The following is an 18,931-nucleotide window of genomic DNA, read 5'->3' as shown; positions in this document are numbered from 1 at the left end:
AACCAAAGCATTTGACTTCAATTTAAAACACACTCACACACCCTCTTGGAAATTAAGTCTAGCATCTGAAATCTAATAACCGACAAAAAAGGCTTTGATGAATCACTTCAGCATGTGATCATCCTGCAGCCCTGAGTGGCTGTCAGGTTTCCAACTCAGGGCGGAGAGTGAATTGAAACACACATACAGACGAATCTACGATTTTGAATGACCTCCAGTTTGTGAGCTAGCCAGTGGCATCACCGCTTCATCCGTGAATCTTGAGGGAAGAAGTTGCCAAATGCGGCATTATAGCAGCTTAGCTCGGACTATCACAGATGGCCTCAGGGTAGTATGGGGCAAAGGGGGCAAACAATGTCACTCCAGAATGGCCCAATGTCCCCTCCGGCAGCAACCCAATCACCAGCGGCCCCTCACACACCAAATAAACCTGTCAGCTTGCTGCTTTGTCCTTCTTTCAGCAGCTAGTCATGGCTTCAACTGTGTCAGGCACGGATAATCAATATACTGCACAATCTATGGCACTTTCCAAAAATAGGGTACAAACTGGTGCTCCATTATTGAACTATAAACATGAAATTATCATAGCATAACATTTTGGCCTGTCATACCCCAGTTTGACACTTTCTGAATCTATTACCTTCTTGCCTGTTTCCAATAATTAAAACAAAATTATGATTTAAGCTGTTTAAAACTAACTGTTAAAATCATTTTGGAAAAGCATTGTTAATTATTAAATTACGTTAATTACCAGAATCATTATATTTAGCTGTATCCCACATTTTGTGCACAACCCTGTAACACGATTTTCCCCCATTAAAAATATTGCGTAAGACTGTGAAACTCAAGTTAAGGAAGTGCATTTGTACTCTTTTAGTGCAATGAGGGAAGTCAACAGTATCACTGATTTTTTATTTATTTATTTATTTAACATTTTTACACAACCGTCATAATTGTACAGTTGAATAAATCCAGGCTCGATCATTCAACCATGTTATCATCCTATTATTGATAAATAAATAAATAAATAAATAAAATTGTGTTTATTTAATTTCAAATATTATAATGTAATTCAAATAGGTATGTTAATTGTTTATAGTAAGAAAATGATTAAATTACACACATTTTAGTTTTAAACGGTTTTTAAACATTTCTTTAATTTATGTAACAGGGTTGCAAAAATTGCATTTTTGTCCTTAAGTTTTTTTTTTGAACGTTTAGCAACTCTTTTCATGACCATTTATTGAAAAAGGAAAAAAAAATAATAATAATTATATACATATATATATATATATATTTTTTTTTTTTTTTAACCATATTTGTGAAAAATCCCTTATCAGAGCCACACTGCTAAAACGTCACATGGAGTAATAGTGAGAGCAGCTTTCAAACTACTGTATACAGTACATATATAGTATAAAGACTATGCGTGGGATGTTTGAGCTGCTGGACTCCAAGGAACACTCTGCTTCTAAAAAATTTTTTACTTTAAAACAAACATTTTTCGAGGCTTGTTTGCACAGTTTTCAAGGTACACCAGAAGTGCTCCTCTGAACTTCTCCCCAACCTGTGCTTTCCCCAAGCTGAGTGTCCAGTCTCCCTTTAAACCAGTGGACTGAAACATCAGAAAAGCTCATTAAAGCTGCAGCGCATGAGAGCCGAGGGACCTCTCCCGATATCACCTGCCGCAGTCAGCCAGTCAAATTAAGAGCCACTGCACTGGGCCAGCGAATACTGTGACCCTAATTAAAAAAGATGGATTTTCTCTGTTTCATGTATTAATTAGGTAAACAAATGCATTATGGTAGATTTTACATCTGTAATTTAGCTCTGGCTCGGCAAACGGCACTGAAGATTTAATGTGTCTGGCTAGACAAAAGCCTGCTTAAAAGTTTAAGTCATACGCTGCTCTTGCAGTCATCTGGAAACCATCAAGGGACAGATAGCACCTATAAAAGCGGTTCAGCAGCAGAACGTCCCAGAACCTCCCAGTCTACCCTAATAGTCCCAGCCCACAGGTGATAAATAGCTTTTCCACTGAACAGACCCCTACAACCTTCTGTTCTCGAAGTAGGAACAGATAACGTCAGAGGTCCAGTAGTGAGATCATGTCTACGCCAAATAAGGTTCTCAAAACAACAGCTCAGTCCAGCAACACTGACACAAAACAAAACTAGATCACTCCCATTACAATCATTACAGTTTTCTACCATCGAACAGTTTGATGCAACTGTGAAGTGCGTTCAAATAATAATAATAAAAATAAAAAAACATCTGTAAACTGATTGCAATGAATGTAAATTCTGACAGCTGCATGAAAATCAGTTTGTGATGATAAAAGATGTCAAATATTTGGGGGGGGATGCTAAAAAATTTTATATTTGTGGCTTTTTACTGAATTTATTGTTGTTAAAAAAAGATAAAAAGTCAGTAAGGGTCAGTAAGATTTTTCCAAAATAAATAAAACTTAGCAAGGATCAATTAAATTGATCAAAAGTGGCAGTAAAGAATTGGTTGCTAAAAAATTCAGCTTAGCCATCACAGGAATAAATCACATTTTTAAATATATTTCATAATACAAAACCGTTATTTTAAATATTTCACAGTATTACTGTTTTCACTGATTTTTTAAAAATCAAATAAGTATGGTCTGCATTATGTTCAAAAACAAAAATGGGGGGGGATGCTAAAAAATTTTATATTTGTGGCTTTTTACTGAATTTATTGTTGTTAAAAAAAGATAAAAAGTCAGTAAGGGTCAGTAAGATTTTTCCAAAATAAATAAAACTTAGCAAGGATAAATTAAATTGATCAAAAGTGGCAGTAAAGAATTGGTTGCTAAAAACTTCAGCTTAGCCATCACAGGAATAAATCACATTTTTAAATATATTACATAATACAAAACCGTTATTTTAAATATTTCACAGTATTACTGTTTTCACAGATTTTTTTAAAATCAAATAAGTATGGTCTGCATTATGTTCAAAAACAAAAAAAATCTTACTGAATGCATATTTAAAATAATTCAGACCAACATAAGTTTACAAAGTTTACAACAAGTTACTGGAGCTTAGAAATGAGGTGCCTGTCAAATAGCAATCCGAGTTGTTGTTGTTCTGAAAACATTATGTCTGTAATGCGTAAATTAAACCTTTACATTCTCCTGACCTATGGTTTCTCTGGTAGGGTTCCAGATTGGGCACTGGAACCATTTTGAGAAAAACCGGCGCCTTTTCTGTGGAAAAAGGGCTAAGAGAGGTTCCCAGACCTCTTTCTTTCATAGACCCAAGGACAGAACTCACTGGAGCGTTCGGGGCGATTGAGTTTCTCTTGCGTGATGCTGCTGCTCTCATCTTCTCCATCAGCGTCGGAACCAGAGCTGCTGTCGCTGCAACTGGGCGAGGAGTCTTCAGGGTCCCTGTGCCCTTGGGGTGTTGGGCTGCTCTCAGGCATGGATGACAGGACCTACAGACAAACAATCACATAAACACACCCGCAGGGAGAGATGATGAGAGAAGATCCTAGAAAAATGTCACTTCTGCAGCTTTCACCCCGAGTCCAATTAACGCTTGCCACTGACGGCAGAATGGAAGGGTGGCAGCGATGCACACCTGACGCACCCAGTCTTGATTAATGTCACTGCAGAAACATGTTCATTTGGTCTGAAACACATACATTGCATGTCAGGGGAACTAATCTATTATGTCCTTCAAGAAGTATTGAACAATGAATCGAATATCTGTCTGACACTTGGGAAGTACTGACTATTAGCCTTCTGAATGCACTAATTTCACCTTTTCAACTGCAATTTGGCTCAAAGGCTTGTCTAAATTAACACTTTTGACATAATCTCCAACAGAGTTTTGAAAGAATCCAGATCCTGCTCTTCTTGGCATTTTTAAGAGGAACTACTTGTGACTGTTTCAATTGCTTAATTTCTGTCTAGTCAGGTTATTCTAGATGGCCCTGTAATGGCACTGTTAGAGTGTTCCAATCCATCAGAGCAGATACTGCTGAAATGAAACCTACATTCTGCTAAGTCAAAAGGGAACCAATTAATAGCATTTCATGCCATACAGTATCTGTAACTGTCTGTAGCATCACTATGAGGGAATTTCATGAAAACTCATCATGAAATCTCATGCCTGGATTATAATTCACCTCAAAAATAGAAAGGGAATATAAATATAACCTATTTCCAATAGGTTGAGCAAGCAAAACCCATTCATTTTCTCCATGGTTACATAGAATTGTAAGGAAAACTTTCAAAACAGACCTAGAATGAGTGGAGTATGAAAATGTGTATACGCTCTGTCAAAACACTCCATTATTGTTGTTGTTGTAGTTACTGCGTTTTGCCTTTGTTGGGCGATACTCTTTTGTGAAGCCACAAATTAGAGAACCGTGAGAGTGGCAAAAGTGCTCAGCGATGACCACCGACTCCCGTGAATCACTGTGAATGATGTAATCGAATTACTCTCCCAATATTCTCAAACTACTTATATATTTGCAATAACTTTGAAGTATACTATATTCCATACTTCTTTTTATAATCAATGACTTATACTCAGTAGCACTGCATCATTATATGATTTTGATTTGATTAGGTCATAATGCATGATGGAATACAAAATTCATTGCCTCTTACAAGATATTATAAAAGTACAGTCTCAAAGAATTGTATTCCTGTAACTCTAACTGTAAATGCCAAGATTATGGGTTAAAATGCATAAAAGTAAACATTTTTGCTTCAGATCTGTTTTTTTTTTTTTTTGGTTTAGTTTGGTTCATGGCTTAGAACTCAAGAGAACTCTTTTCAATCAAGAGAAAATTAATAGGAAAAATATGAATATGAATGTCTTTGTTTACCTACAGTATATCTAGATATCTGTATATATTGGAGTGTATATGCAGTGTACCTTAGGTCCTTTCTGTTTGGAGGTTTTTCCCATCAGTTTCTCATCATCCAGTTCACACTGCTCCAGGAGGTCTAGGATATCTTCCTCCTGCAGAACAAGTCACAAACAAAAGCAGAAGACAGTCTTCATTTTTCACATAACCTTTTCTTGTGGATATATACTTAGATTAGTACACTTTTGCACCTCACTGGTGATTTTACTGAATGTCAAAAGAAAATAAGTGAAGTGCAAGTTAACTTCATTCCTTGTTTTGTGACTGAGAGAGTGTAAGAGAGTTAAGACAGAGAGGTTTCAATAGCATCTTTCATTTAAGCTTCAGGAGTATTGGGAAGTTTGATTTACTTCCATTAATCAGTTCAAACTGTGCGTTTGACTGAATTGAATAAAAGCATTGATTGGACATTTGTTTTAATGCATTCCCTGAAGTAACTGTCTATTAGGGGTCTGAATACTTACCGTACCCACTGTATATATATATATATATATATATATATATTGGTGATTACTTTTAACAATCAAAATATATCAATTTGCATATGGATTACATTTTTTTAGCTATTTTCCTATCATATGCCAACTCATTCTTTGCAAAATCAGGAACAAACACATAATGTCATTTTAGTGAGGTCTCCTAATTCCAAAATATTTTAAACACGTTATTATCTTGTCTAAACTATGAGTAATCAAATTGAGTAATTTCTGGAACAAATTCTAAATCCAAACAGCACGTTGCATGACACCAAAACAATTTCTTGGCATAAATCAAAGCCATGTGTTTAGCCCAAGTTCAGAAATCCATCTGGAATATGAATCGACCTCATTCCTCCTTACAAGGCACTGTATCTGAACCACACTTTGAATCTGGAACATCATAATCTATGTAGAATTTCTTCTTGTCATTTCTTTCAAATAAAGTACTCTGTTGTTGACTTTGAAGAATGGGGTCACTGTAAAATTACATTTTCCTTGTATTGCAGATTACATGACCAATTCATTTTCCATTCTATTTTAACAATTACAATTAATGGTTCAGGCAAGCAACACCAGTTAATTTAAATACTGTAAAGCTCATTATCAGTATGATTCAGTATGATTAATAATGCTGATTCCAATTATTTCTTTTCATAAAAAAGTATCAATAATTCCAGTGGTCTTTAAATTATGTATTTCACTTCCACTTTCAGCTGTATATCAAACAATACATGTATTTGGGTGAATATTGAATCATCACACTCTCAAGAATTTATTGAATCAATATTGAATTCAGTATAGTTCTGAATTCGCGTCAACATATTTTCTTTTCTGCTTTTTTTTTTTACCGCAAGATCTGTGTTTCACGGATGTCGCGATTTGAATGAATGATTGAATATAATGCATGAATATATCCAGCAAAACAAATGACACCCAATACATTTGAAAGAAAAACAGTAGGTTTTCTAGAGCTAATCCACATAAGTAATTATTCATAACTGGCATTTTACAGAAAAAAGTATTTAAAGAATATCGCTTCAGTGGAAAAATACTGGTAATTCTGACCTCACGTTCACAGTTTCATATCGGATGGTTGTGTACAGTTTAGATGCAGAAGTTTAAATATTTCAGTGCATCCAAAACTCAAAACGAAGGTGAAATTTCTTCATACACATACGGTCGTATTATTCTCCATTGGAAATTAATAACTTCCAGTCTGCTGCTTATCGTTTGTTGGAGATGGAAGTGGAGTGGAAAGGCAGTTTACTTTACAACTGTGTATTTATATCTTGCAAATGCAACTTTATATTTCACAATGTGACTTTATTCTTATTTTAAATTTTATTTAATATTTAGATAATTTTTATTGAGGATTTCTAAAGATCCTCGCTGTTTTGTACCAGACAAATTCAACTGTAGTTGGCTGTATTCAGTGTAGCTGGCAATGTTTTTTTTTTGTTCACTCGCTTGTAGGGGTGAAACAGATCGTAGTTTATAATTTACACATGTTTCTAAGTCTTACCAATTTAAACATTCAAGACTTTTAAACCATTCATGCGCATGAAGAATTCAGCTCGGTGCTCGCGCGCACATGCTCAAAGTGCGCACATACAGAGCGGCATTTCAGGCAGAGCACGAACACAGAATTGATTCGTCTTTCGCTTGAACGGACACATACACGCAAAATTATCTCAAAATAACTATCTCGGCAAGTATTTTCATGTCTTAAATGAACGTAAACAGTGGAGAAAGAAATCACACGTGCATTATTATATTAGATCCGTGCATTCGGTCTTAAAGGGGCAGCAGCCTATAAATACCTGCTGTTTAAGCGCCACCTGCTGTCAGAGAGTGACATTTGCTTCTCATTCAGCCCATCTGCTGTTTTTGTTTCGTCCAGATTTTTTATGTAGTATCACAAAGCTAAAATCAGACAATTTTGTTTTTGTTTCAAATTTCTAAATTTCACAATCTAAATAACATGTATGCAGCATCTTTGTTTGGATTGTGATTAAAATACACAGGCAAAACCTTAGTTTATTTGCATGGAGAAATTTCTTTTATTTGTAGTATTTATTTATTTGATTTGGTATTTGTTTTAAAATGTTAAGTTAGCATATTGTTTGACATTTTCAATTTCACAAATTAATGTGCAGCCTTTTGGTCTGAGAAATAACAAAAGGACACATTTTTAAAATCTGTCTTAAATCTAATTTTATTAAAAAAGAAATTGTGAGAAAATTGAATTGTGAAATCAGTATCGTGAATTATATCACATCGTGAGTTGAGTGAATCGTTACATCCCTATATGCTACTAGTTTTTGCTGTGGTATCGAAGTAGTAAATTGTTATTTAAATAATAAGTGTTACTTAAATAATAAAGAACATATTTTTTTTGCTCATCTGAAAAATGATCCGATCTGTGACTCAAAATGTGATATGATAATGTAATATAATCCGAACCGTGAGATTTGTGATCCATTGCACCCCTACTCTCTTGACTTGTTATTTGAAGAAAAAATACATTATCTTTTATTCGGCCTAGTTAAATTCATTTTTGGGCAACCAAAATCTGAAGAATGCCTGCCCGAAGGGCTACCAGGGATTTTGAAATTTTGCGAGCCCTGCTATAGTTAAAATCTTAAATCATGAGAAGCTGGTAGTTTGAAAACCAAAATTTTCCAAATAGCTTTCTCAACACTGATGGTCTAGATTCTGTATGGCCATCACAGTCAGTCAATGGGCTAGATTTATCATCTACTAGGCAAAAGTCTTATAGTAACAGCACCCCTCTCCACAACAAACCACATGATTTGAGGTATCATTCATGTCTGTAGCTCATGAAAGATACTGATGGTTGCCTTCAACTACACTAATGAAAAACAGATGGCCACAACAAGAGTTAGGAAGTAAAATACACTTCCGCATTTCTTATTTTAAATGCAAAAGAATAAGTAGTAGAAAGAAGTAGTAGGGAGAATAAAAAGAAGGAAAGCAAAAGATTGTCTGGTTGCATCTCAGATACATGCCTTCATTCGTTTCAGTGGATTATTAATTTCCTTTTGAAGTGAAGCTGCTCGCCCAGCGAGGAATGTCTGAAAGGCAGCTGAAAGGAGACTCTCATATTTCTCCAAGAGCAGCTTGTCATCTGGGGGGTAAATACATCTGTACGGAGAGAGGGAGAGAGAGAGAGAGAGAGAGTTTTATCTGATTTAACGGCCTGGTCTGCCTGCTTTTCTAATGACTTAAACAAACCTCAGTTCTTTTCACACATGCATTTGTCCATTAATGCTGTGTATATACTAATGATTAATAAACGTGTCTTTATATTAGACGTTAAGACTAAACAAAAGCCAGAGACGTGTAAACCTTTGTCTATATCTGTGTGATGAATCTTCAGATCAATGCCATATTGGGTCGGGGATATAATCAAAACCAGCAACTGGCTGTGCTTCAGGACCCAGATTTTACTTCAGACATCAGATGGCTGGCCGCTACAGTATCAAGATTATGCAAACAAAGCCCTGAAATGTATTAATATTACTGGTAACAATTTACATTTCAGCAATGAACATTATATTTTTTAGTTAATAAAAACATGGTAACACTTTAGTTTAGGGACCAATTCTAACTATTAACTAGTTGCTTATTAGCATGCATTTTACTAGCATATTGGCTGTTTATTAGTACTCATAAAGCACACATTAGTGCCTTATTCTGCATGACCATATTTTAGATCCCTTTAACACTACCCCATAGCTAAACTTAACAACTAACTTACTTACTACTAATAAGTGGCAAATTAAGAGTTTATTGAGGCAAAAGTCGTAGTTAATAGTTAGTTAATAGTGAGATTTGATCCCCAAACTAAAGGGTGACCAAAACCACAACTTTTCATTGTTAGTTCATGTTAGCTCAGGTCCATTAATGATATGACCAGATATAACTTTTGATTGATAATAATGTACTAAATGTTGAACTAAATGTTAATAAATGCTGAAAATAACATTAATTAAGATTAATAAATGCTTTAGAAGTATTTTTCATTGTTAGTTCATGTTAACTGTAGTTATCTAAAGTTAATGAAATAAATCTTGTTGTAAAGTGCTACCATATTACCATGAATTACACATAAGATGCCACGATACACTGAATATAAAAAAAAAACTGTTAAGATTGTGCATTAAGACTGAGTGTTTTTAAGAACTAGTCTGACCAACTAGCAGTTATTCAAAGTGTAATCAATCTTACGTTTTGGATTCAAATTAGAACGATTTATGTTTTTAGGTAACTGACTTGAAAAAGATATGTCCATTCTTGAAGAAAAATATTAGATTAGTCTAAGCATTTGAACACAAACAATGGGCTTAATATTGTATTAGTTTTAGATGTTTAACCAGTGATAAATGTATTTGTGCCTAAATACCGTACAGTTGGATTGCCTTGCCATTCACTCAGGACTCCATTTCCCATAATCCTTTGCCCGGACTCATCAAGTGCATCACCTGTCTCTCATCAGATCTCATCATCAGTTCACAGCTGTCTCACATTAGTAGGACTATAAGAATAGCACACACACTCTCTGTCATCGCTGGTGATTGAATGTTGTATAGCTCTTCTGTGGTTTCTAAGTTTCCATGTTTCTAGTTTCTCTGTTTCCTTGCCTTCGTGTTTTGATCCCTGGACTGTTTTCTTGTTTATGATTGTTTTGCTGCCTGCCCTGACCATTGCCTGATTATCTGGATTACTCTTTTGCCTTGCCACTGCCATCGTTGTTTGCTGTTGTTGACCACGCCTGTTTGACTACGCTCTTATTAAAGCCTTGCATTTGGATCCCCACTTTGTCATCACGCCTTCCTCATTACAATTGGACAGCAACTGACATCAATGACAAAATATGTGGGAAATGTTTTGACTCCCTTTTAAAAGTTGATAATGTAGAGTCAAGATGAACTTGCAGCATCCTGAAGCGGTTTATTTCGCAATAGTGACTGTCAGAATGCAGGAATTATCCTGCTTATTAATACTGACTACTTACCAAATAAATAAATAGAGAATATTTGACTGCAGAATGCAGCATTTGGCCAATCAGCATCAAGTATTCCAGAAAACTGTGTAATAAGACTATTTATTTATTTTGCTATCATAACTTAAGACATTTTATGGTTAGTTGCATTGGTAACACTTTATTTTAAGGACCAATTCTCGCTATTAATTAGTTGCTTATTAGCAGTGTTGGGGAGTAACTAGTTACATGTAAAGGAATTACGTAATTTAATTTCAAAATAAATGTAATGTAATCAGTTACAGTTACTGAACAAAAATGAAAAAAAAACAATTTAAGATTACAAAGGGGCTACATTTGAATATTCTCACACACACCCACATACAGATTTAATTGATTTCTTTCCCAAATTGCATTGACTGATCTAAAGTATGAGACACCAATGTTTCAGGAGTTCAGGACACAGAATAGGACACGTTATACGATAAGTGTTTTATTTCCTATTTGGGTTTATGTATATGCTTTTTTTTTTTTAAGATTAATGCCTGTGTTTTCTGTCATAGCTATGCAAAGATTTGATTTCAAAAACAGTGTCATGGCTATTAAACTATATCTTGATATGGATTTAAATCTGTATTTAAGGACGATCTCAAAGTAAAAAGAGGTGCTTTTGTGGTGGATGTGCCTTAAAAATAAATTATTATAATCTTAATTCAAATGAAGGATTCTGAAAGTCTGACAGTAATGAGTGTTGAGTACCACTGCAAGGTTAACCCTGCCTACTTTAAATGTTTCAAAATGATTAACATTTGAAAACATTTGTTAGAAATGTTGAAAAGTAATAAGAAAGTAATCAAATGTAATCAGTTACATTACTTTAATAAAGTAATTGAAATAGTTACACTACTTATTACATTTTAAATAGGGTAACTTGTAATCTGTAACCTATTACATTTCCAAAGTAACCTTCCCAACACTGCTTATTAGTATGCATATTACTATCATATTGGCTGTTTATTAGTACTTATAAAGCACATATTAATAACTTATTATGCATGACCATATTTTAGATCTCTTAATCCACCCCATACCTAAACTTATCAACTACCTTACTAACTATTAATAAGCAGCAAATTAAGAGTTTGTTCAGGGAAAACTCTTAGTTAATAGTGAATATGTGTTCCCTATTCTAAAGTGTTACCGTTGCATTTATTTTTTATTTTGCATTTAGCATTGTTCTTTAATTTTTTTAGAACAGTCTGACCCACAATTTGAGAACCACTGACCAAAATAATGGTGGCACGACCACGAACGACTCGTTTTACCTCCCATATTACCACATTTCAGCCTAATAAACTAAAAGTCACTTGGCGTGTGACATTTAAAACAGCTCTTTTGGATTCCGGCTTCAACGTAATCAAAAGCTCAAGTAAATGTAAATGTTCAGATCAGACGATAAGCCACCCCAAATCCATTAAGAGCTACAAGCATGATGGACAAACTTGTGTGGGAGAAGTAATCTAGTAAGAGTAAGTGGGCTTAGTCTTTGGCATATGGCACATGTTGAAATCTGGGTCTGACCCACAAACCTCAAACACTTTTTTTTTCATGTTTCAGCATCTTTTGGGGTGTTTTTATTTAGAGTTGAACAGAACAGCAGTTACATAAAATGACCTATTTAGGAAGAGGCATTTGTTTCGTATTCCTCCTCTGAGGCTCTGACGTGGAGGCTCCGTATTAAGGAGCAATTACGAGGTGACTGCATTTTTTATTTTCTATTTTTTTCTAAGTGAAAAATCACAGCAAATCACATGCTAAATGCTGCAATTTCTCTATGATGAAGCCACCCTCTATGGTAAATACGAAGGGTTAGTCAAGATGCTTGTGTATTTCAAAATGATTAACATTTGAAAACATTTGTTAGAAATGTTGAAAAGTAATAAGAAAGTAATCAAATGTAATCAGTTACATTACTTTAATAAAGTAATTGAAATAGTTACACTACTTATTACATTTTAAATAGGGTAACTTGTAATCTGTAACCTATTACATTTCCAAAGTAACCTTCCCAACACTGCTTATTAGTATGCATATTACTATCATATTGGCTGTTTATTAGTACTTATAAAGCACATATTAATAACTTATTATGCATGACCATATTTTAGATCTCTTAATCCACCCCATACCTAAACTTATCAACTACCTTACTAACTATTAATAAGCAGCAAATTAAGAGTTTGTTCAGGGAAAACTCTTAGTTAATAGTGAATATGTGTTCCCTATTCTAAAGTGTTACCGTTGCATTTATTTTTTATTTTGCATTTAGCATTGTTCTTTAATTTTTTTAGAACAGTCTGACCCACAATTTGAGAACCACTGACCAAAATAATGGTGGCACGACCACGAACGACTCGTTTTACCTCCCATATTACCACATTTCAGCCTAATAAACTAAAAGTCACTTGGCGTGTGACATTTAAAACAGCTCTTTTGGATTCCGGCTTCAACGTAATCAAAAGCTCAAGTAAATGTAAATGTTCAGATCAGACGATAAGCCACCCCAAATCCATTAAGAGCTACAAGCATGATGGACAAACTTGTGTGGGAGAAGTAATCTAGTAAGAGTAAGTGGGCTTAGTCTTCGGCATATGGCACATGTTGAAATCTGGGTCTGACCCACAAACCTCAAACACTTTTTTTTTCATGTTTCAGCATCTTTTGGGGTGTTTTTATTTAGAGTTGAACACAACAGCAGTTACATGCATAGGCATAAAATGACCTATTTAGGAAGAGGCATTTGTTTCGTATTCCTCCTCTGAGGCTCTGACGTGGAGGCTCCGTATTAAGGAGCAATTACGAGGTGACTGCATTTTTTATTTTCTATTTTTTTCTAAGTGAAAAATCACAGCAAATCACATGCTAAATGCTGCAATTTCTCTATGATGAAGCCACCCTCTATGGTAAATACGAAGGGTTAGTCAAGATGCTTGTGTAATGAGGTCAGGTTAATCAAGTCTTAATGGCAGGTCTTCGTTTGGCAGATCCTAGTGTCTGAATTTGAATGTAACAAACGACAAACGTAATACAAGCAAGAAGCATTTGGCTGCTGATGCATTTGGCTTCTTTACAAAACTTCTTTAGAAGTCATTAAAGTAGCAACCTGAAGTTGTTTGATGTCCTGAAGCAAGCAATCTCAGACAGAAATAATATATAAAAATACTGATAATGTTTGGTTCTTCTAGGACAGGGCTTCTCAAACTAGCAGTCATAACTGAGGTAAATAAATTAATTTAAGCCTGCAAATAAATTTTTATTTAATTACATGTTTTCTATAATGTTGTCTATAGTTTAGTTTGGCCTTGTATGTGGGTCAAAGACAAGATGTCTCATTTTGGTGTCCACATTGAATTAAATTTTACAAAAGTGATTGTATATACATAGAAAGCATATCAAATGCAAGTAAAGTGTCTACTTTAATGTTTCAAATAACTTTTGTGAAAATAAAAAGGCAAAATATGGGTCAAATCATGTTCCATCGTCATTCAGCATAACATATATTTATGTAAAAGTGAACCAGCATACTTATTCTGACCTGTACTTATTAAAATATATAAAAGAAAAAGTGATCATACCAAATTTTCTTATATTTTAATTATTTTTAAAAATGGGCAAAAATTTAGTTCTTTAAAGAATAGTGGCAAAGATTGGTAAAGATTTAAAATTACAATGGGGATTGCATTGCGATCCTTAATTAGAGTCTTTAAAATGACTTCTAATGATTCTGGTTCTAAAATATGCCTGATTTTTTTTTTTGGGGGAGGGGGGTTATATTTTCATCTTTGACCTACACATATGCATGTTCTGTTTGTATGTATAAATTAATTAATAATATTTTATTACTTTTTACAGGGATAAAGCACAAATGTAAACACAAATCCTGCAAATCAATTTTCACTTATATTAATAAACAGAATGTTACCCAAACACTGGATTCGAGCATGCATTGGTGCCTTACTATCTCCCTTTTCTGCCTACGAAGGTGGAATTTTTCAAGTTTTAGAACAACTCTTGTCCTTGTTTTGTCCTCACATAAGAGCCTAAGAAATTGTTTCATACCGTCACATCCCAAACCAAGCCACAAGAGACCCCACAGGTGTAAGCGGGCATTCTTACAGGATAACAATCATCAAAGCGGCTTCCCTACCTGTAATTCCCCAGGTGCCGCTTTTCGTGCTCATCCCTGGAGACCTGCTTGCGGACTTGGGCCAGTCTTTCTTTCTGAAAACACAACACAAGTGAATAAGCAGCAAGAAGCAGGAAGAACAACAAAGAAATAAAGCCCTGTTTCTGTTAGTGCTATCCTGCAGTGTAATTTAGCCACCCAAAACCGAATAACAATGGCATCAAATGACTCGTTTCCCATATTACGAGGCACCTTAATGAAGTCTGAGAGTTAGGAGGCGCGAATAACAGCCTTTCCTCTACACTTGTTAATACAGGGGGCCCATTCATAATTCATATAGATTTAACTCCCACTGTACCATTTTAATACATCAAAAACTATAATTGTGGAAAGGTCAGCTGGTCAATTTGCAGTGGCACAGCAGGGTGTCTTATATAATAGTCACTGATCTCTGCTAAATGCTGGTACAGGCATATTCGTTCAGCCCCCAATCCCCAAATCTCACTCCTCTTTTGCATCTAGCTTTGCCCTTTGAAAATACCACCTACGTGCAGTCATCTCAACCTCATTCATCTCTTCATATAATAAAACGTTGATCGAAAGACCAATCAAGGACTGGTGCACAAAGCACCTTCTACTTACTGAACTTTCTCGAAAACGTGCTTTGTCTGTACATCTACAGAATATGAATACTTAAATATCTTTTTTCTTTTTTAGTTTTGTGAGGTTTGCCACTTTTTTATCAGTGTCGGGGGGTTAACGCTTTACAAGTAATGCAAGTTAAGTAATCAGATTACTTTTTTCAAGAAGCTAGTAAAGTAACAAATTACTTTTAAATTTACAACAAAATATCAGAGTTACTTTTTTCAAATAAGTAATGCAAGTAATGCAAATTCACTTTGAAAAAAATAACGGCACCTGTTTAACAGCACCTGTTTCTGAATACTGATTTATTTAAATTATGTAGACTTCTAGTGTAGATATGTAGGCTAGATAAAGTAATTTTCAGATGCAATGGATGCAACGAATAAATCGGGAAAAACACAAATAATTTTATATATACAATTTAATAACATGGCCTTGTTTTATATATGAATAATAAAGTAATTTTCAGATGCAATGGATGCAACGAATAAATCGGGAAAAACACAAACACAAATAATTTTATATATACAATTTAATAACATGGCCTTGTTTTATATATGAATAGGGTGTTCGACAACTGATTGCATGCTGTCGGAGTTTCCAGTGTTGACAGCTCCGTAAAAAAGCGCTGTAGTTTTGCTGTATATAGCAACTAATAATATGAAAAGTACAACATAGGGCTGCACGATTAATCGAAATTAAATCGCAAAGGCGATAAATGCAATTAGGCAGAAGCTGCGATTGTCATGCGTATCTTTCGGTGAAGCACGGTTCTGTGATCAGAAGTAAATCTCCATCAGAATGTCAGAGGGCGCTCTCGCGCTGAAACTCCAAATACACATTGCAGACGAAATCCGGGAAATCCCTATAGCGGTTGCTGAATAAACAGAAGATTTAACTGCTTTCACTGATTCAACGTGACTAATAAACACACGACTACGACAATATATGGTTTATCTGAGTTTGTCGCATTATAATGTTTATTATAATAAAGTATATAATAATGCAATGCTAATTGACATAGCCGAAATATGTTGCCCAGGAAATGCCTATAGCGGTAGCTGGATAAACAGAAGATTTAACTGCTTTTATTGATTCAACGTGACTAATAAACACACGACTACGGCAATATACGGTTTATCTGAGTTCTTATTATTATCATTTTCATTAAAATAAAGTATATTTATAATGTAATGCCTTTATCACTGCTTAGATACTATGAAATATGTTGCGTGCCTTATTCTGTGTAAGAAGCCACATCATCTCACAGAAAGATTTACTTCAAACACTCAACTGACGTTATGAAGTGAGTTTGGAGTAAAAACATGATATTAAATGTGGTATTTTCACATGCTTTCAGATGGAACAGCATTTACTACACAGAGCCGTAGTTCACTGAGAAGCTACGCAAACAGCTTTTATAATCGCAGAACGATATCTTCGATTTCATAATCGCGCGATTATATCTTCTGCGATCATGAACGCGATTTTGCATAGCTTGTCTGTGTAGTAAATGCTGCTCCATCTGAAAGCACATGATAAAGATTTACTACTGATTACAGAACCGGCTTTACTGGCAAGATGCGCATGACAATCGCATTTGATTCGTGCAGCCCTAGTACAACACACAAATAACATTTTAAGTTACTTCCGTTCTGAACAAAGAAAGTAGAAATGATTGATGTCATAAAAACATGAGCCTGTTTTTTGTTTTAATGGTCAAGTCACCTTTATTTATATAGCGCTTTATACAATACTGATTGTGTCAAAGCAGCTTTACAGTGTCAAACAGAAAAAGAGTTTGTCAATAATGCAAGACAATAAAAAATAACAAAGATTGTCAGAATCTATCATACATAACAAATAAAATAAAATCACAAACATTTGCCAACAAGACTGTGAAAAAAAAATGCCAGCATGAAGCCAGAAGTGCCGCATGTAAGCCAGATTTGGCCCAGACTCTGTTGCTATCTGGGATGCCAATTTTTTACCCGAATTTTTTAACCGATTAATCGCCTACTTTTTTTTTGCTGCATATGTAAAAAAAAACAAAAAAACATTAATTATACATTTTAAGGAGCAGAATGTGCACATTGAAAATATTTCTCAATGAAAGCTCCGTTCCCGCTGTCCCTATTCCCGAAGGGATGTGGGACGTGTTTTTGGGTGGAATGCTGTCTTCTCTACGATCAAGCTGGATGTGCTAGGTATGATGCATTCACGAGACTGTCGTCAGGCCTCCTCTCTCTACAGAGAGTTATCTACATTGAGGCCTCCACTCGCCAGAGCTCGATTAGGACAGCATCTGTGAGTCATAGACTCTCTGTGAGCTTCCTTACAAGATGTCCTGAGAGTGGGGCGTAATTAGGCCTCCTCTCGTTTTAGAGAGTCATCATGCTCCTCCACTCCTAGAGCTCGGCTAGGCGGTAGGGTAGTATGCTAGGTTGTTAGGCTCTCTGGGAGCCTCCTTGGCTACTGACCTTAGTATGGAGTGTTGCTAAGCCGCCTCTCATTTTAAGAGGTGTTGTATTTAGGCCTCCACTCTGCAGAGCTTCACGGGCCAGTTAGCTCTGAGTGTTAGGCTCTTTTTGAGCCTCCTTGGATGCTGGACTGAATAAGAACATAGTTAGACTCCTGTTGAGGCCTCTGTTCTTGAGAAGCTCCAGTCTATGATTGCGTTGCTGGTGCAGGGGTGAGGACTCCTTTGAGTCTTTGACTTGGCTCAACCAATAAAGCACTCATCCCTTCAGCATGGTGGCATTGGTATACCATTCCCCATAGTGCCCTCTAAGGGACACACCGTGAGTTCCCAATCGAAAGGGAACATCTCAGGTTAGGCATGTAACCATGGTTCCCTGAGAAGGGGAATGAGACACTGCGTCCCTTCGCCATGCTTCAGGATTTCATGCACGCATGTAAGCCAGATTTGGCCCAGACTCTGTTGCTATCTGGGATGCCAAGCATAAGAATAGTAATGTAAATTTGTTAACCGACACAGTATGAATTTTTAACCGATTAATCACCTACTTTCGTTTGCTGCATGTTTAAAGGGGTCATATGAAGTTGCTAAAAAGAACAGTATTTTGTGTATTTGGTGTAATGCAATGTGTTTACGCGGTTTAAGGTTCAAAAAACACATTTTCCACATGCTGTACATTACTGTTGCTCCTCTATGCCCCGCCTTTCTGAAACGCGTCGATTTTTACAAAGCTCATCGTTCTGAAAAGCGTGGTATGCTCTGATTGGCTGGATATCTAGTGCGTTGTGATTGGCCGGATACCTCAAGCGTGTGACAGAAATGTTACGCCTCTTGCCAGGTTCAGGAAACTTTCCTCCATAAAATGCACACACTCGAATATTTGGGTTGTAGTGTTCTGGAACAGTGTTGTAAATACCACTGATTTCTAGTTGTGTCCTGAGAAAAAGGCCAAACAAAGTAGTTTGGCTTTCGCAACGATACACACTGCGTCTCCATGATATGGCGGCAGCAACAATACTACAGCGAGAATAAAAGTTCCGCCTTCTTTCTTTGTGTATACATTTGGGCTGTGTTATGCAAATCTTCCCACACAGTGACGTAGATATGTGGGGGCATGTTTGAATGAGGCGTTTTAAGAAGGTGTGGATGAGCGTTCACTTTTATAAAGAATATCTCTTTGGATTTGAGACTTTAGTCTTTGCAACTTTACAGATCTTCTTTATGCA

The 18,931-nt window shown here is 35.6% G+C and overlaps 1 protein-coding gene across 1 annotated transcript in view; it reads right to left on the bottom strand.

Moving 5' to 3' along the window:
- The window catches only part of LOC107742903 (tubulin polyglutamylase TTLL7), a 78,880-nt gene that overhangs the window by 16,800 nt on the left and 43,149 nt on the right, over positions 1–18,931 (bottom strand). Inside the window, exons 11-14 of the mRNA XM_016555984.1 lie at positions 14,603–14,676; positions 8,420–8,555; positions 4,920–5,006; positions 3,303–3,465 (exon numbers count right to left, since the gene is read on the bottom strand). Coding sequence (XP_016411470.1) covers positions 3,303–3,465; positions 4,920–5,006; positions 8,420–8,555; positions 14,603–14,676 — 460 coding nt within the window. The remainder of the gene's footprint in view (positions 1–3,302; positions 3,466–4,919; positions 5,007–8,419; positions 8,556–14,602; positions 14,677–18,931) is intronic.

Source organism: Sinocyclocheilus rhinocerous, unplaced genomic scaffold, assembly GCF_001515625.1.
Source record: "Sinocyclocheilus rhinocerous isolate Xijiao unplaced genomic scaffold, SAMN03320098_v1.1 scaffold76, whole genome shotgun sequence".
NCBI classification, from domain to species: domain Eukaryota; kingdom Metazoa; phylum Chordata; class Actinopteri; order Cypriniformes; family Cyprinidae; genus Sinocyclocheilus; species Sinocyclocheilus rhinocerous.
This window is presented reverse-complemented; position numbering and strand designations above follow the sequence as displayed.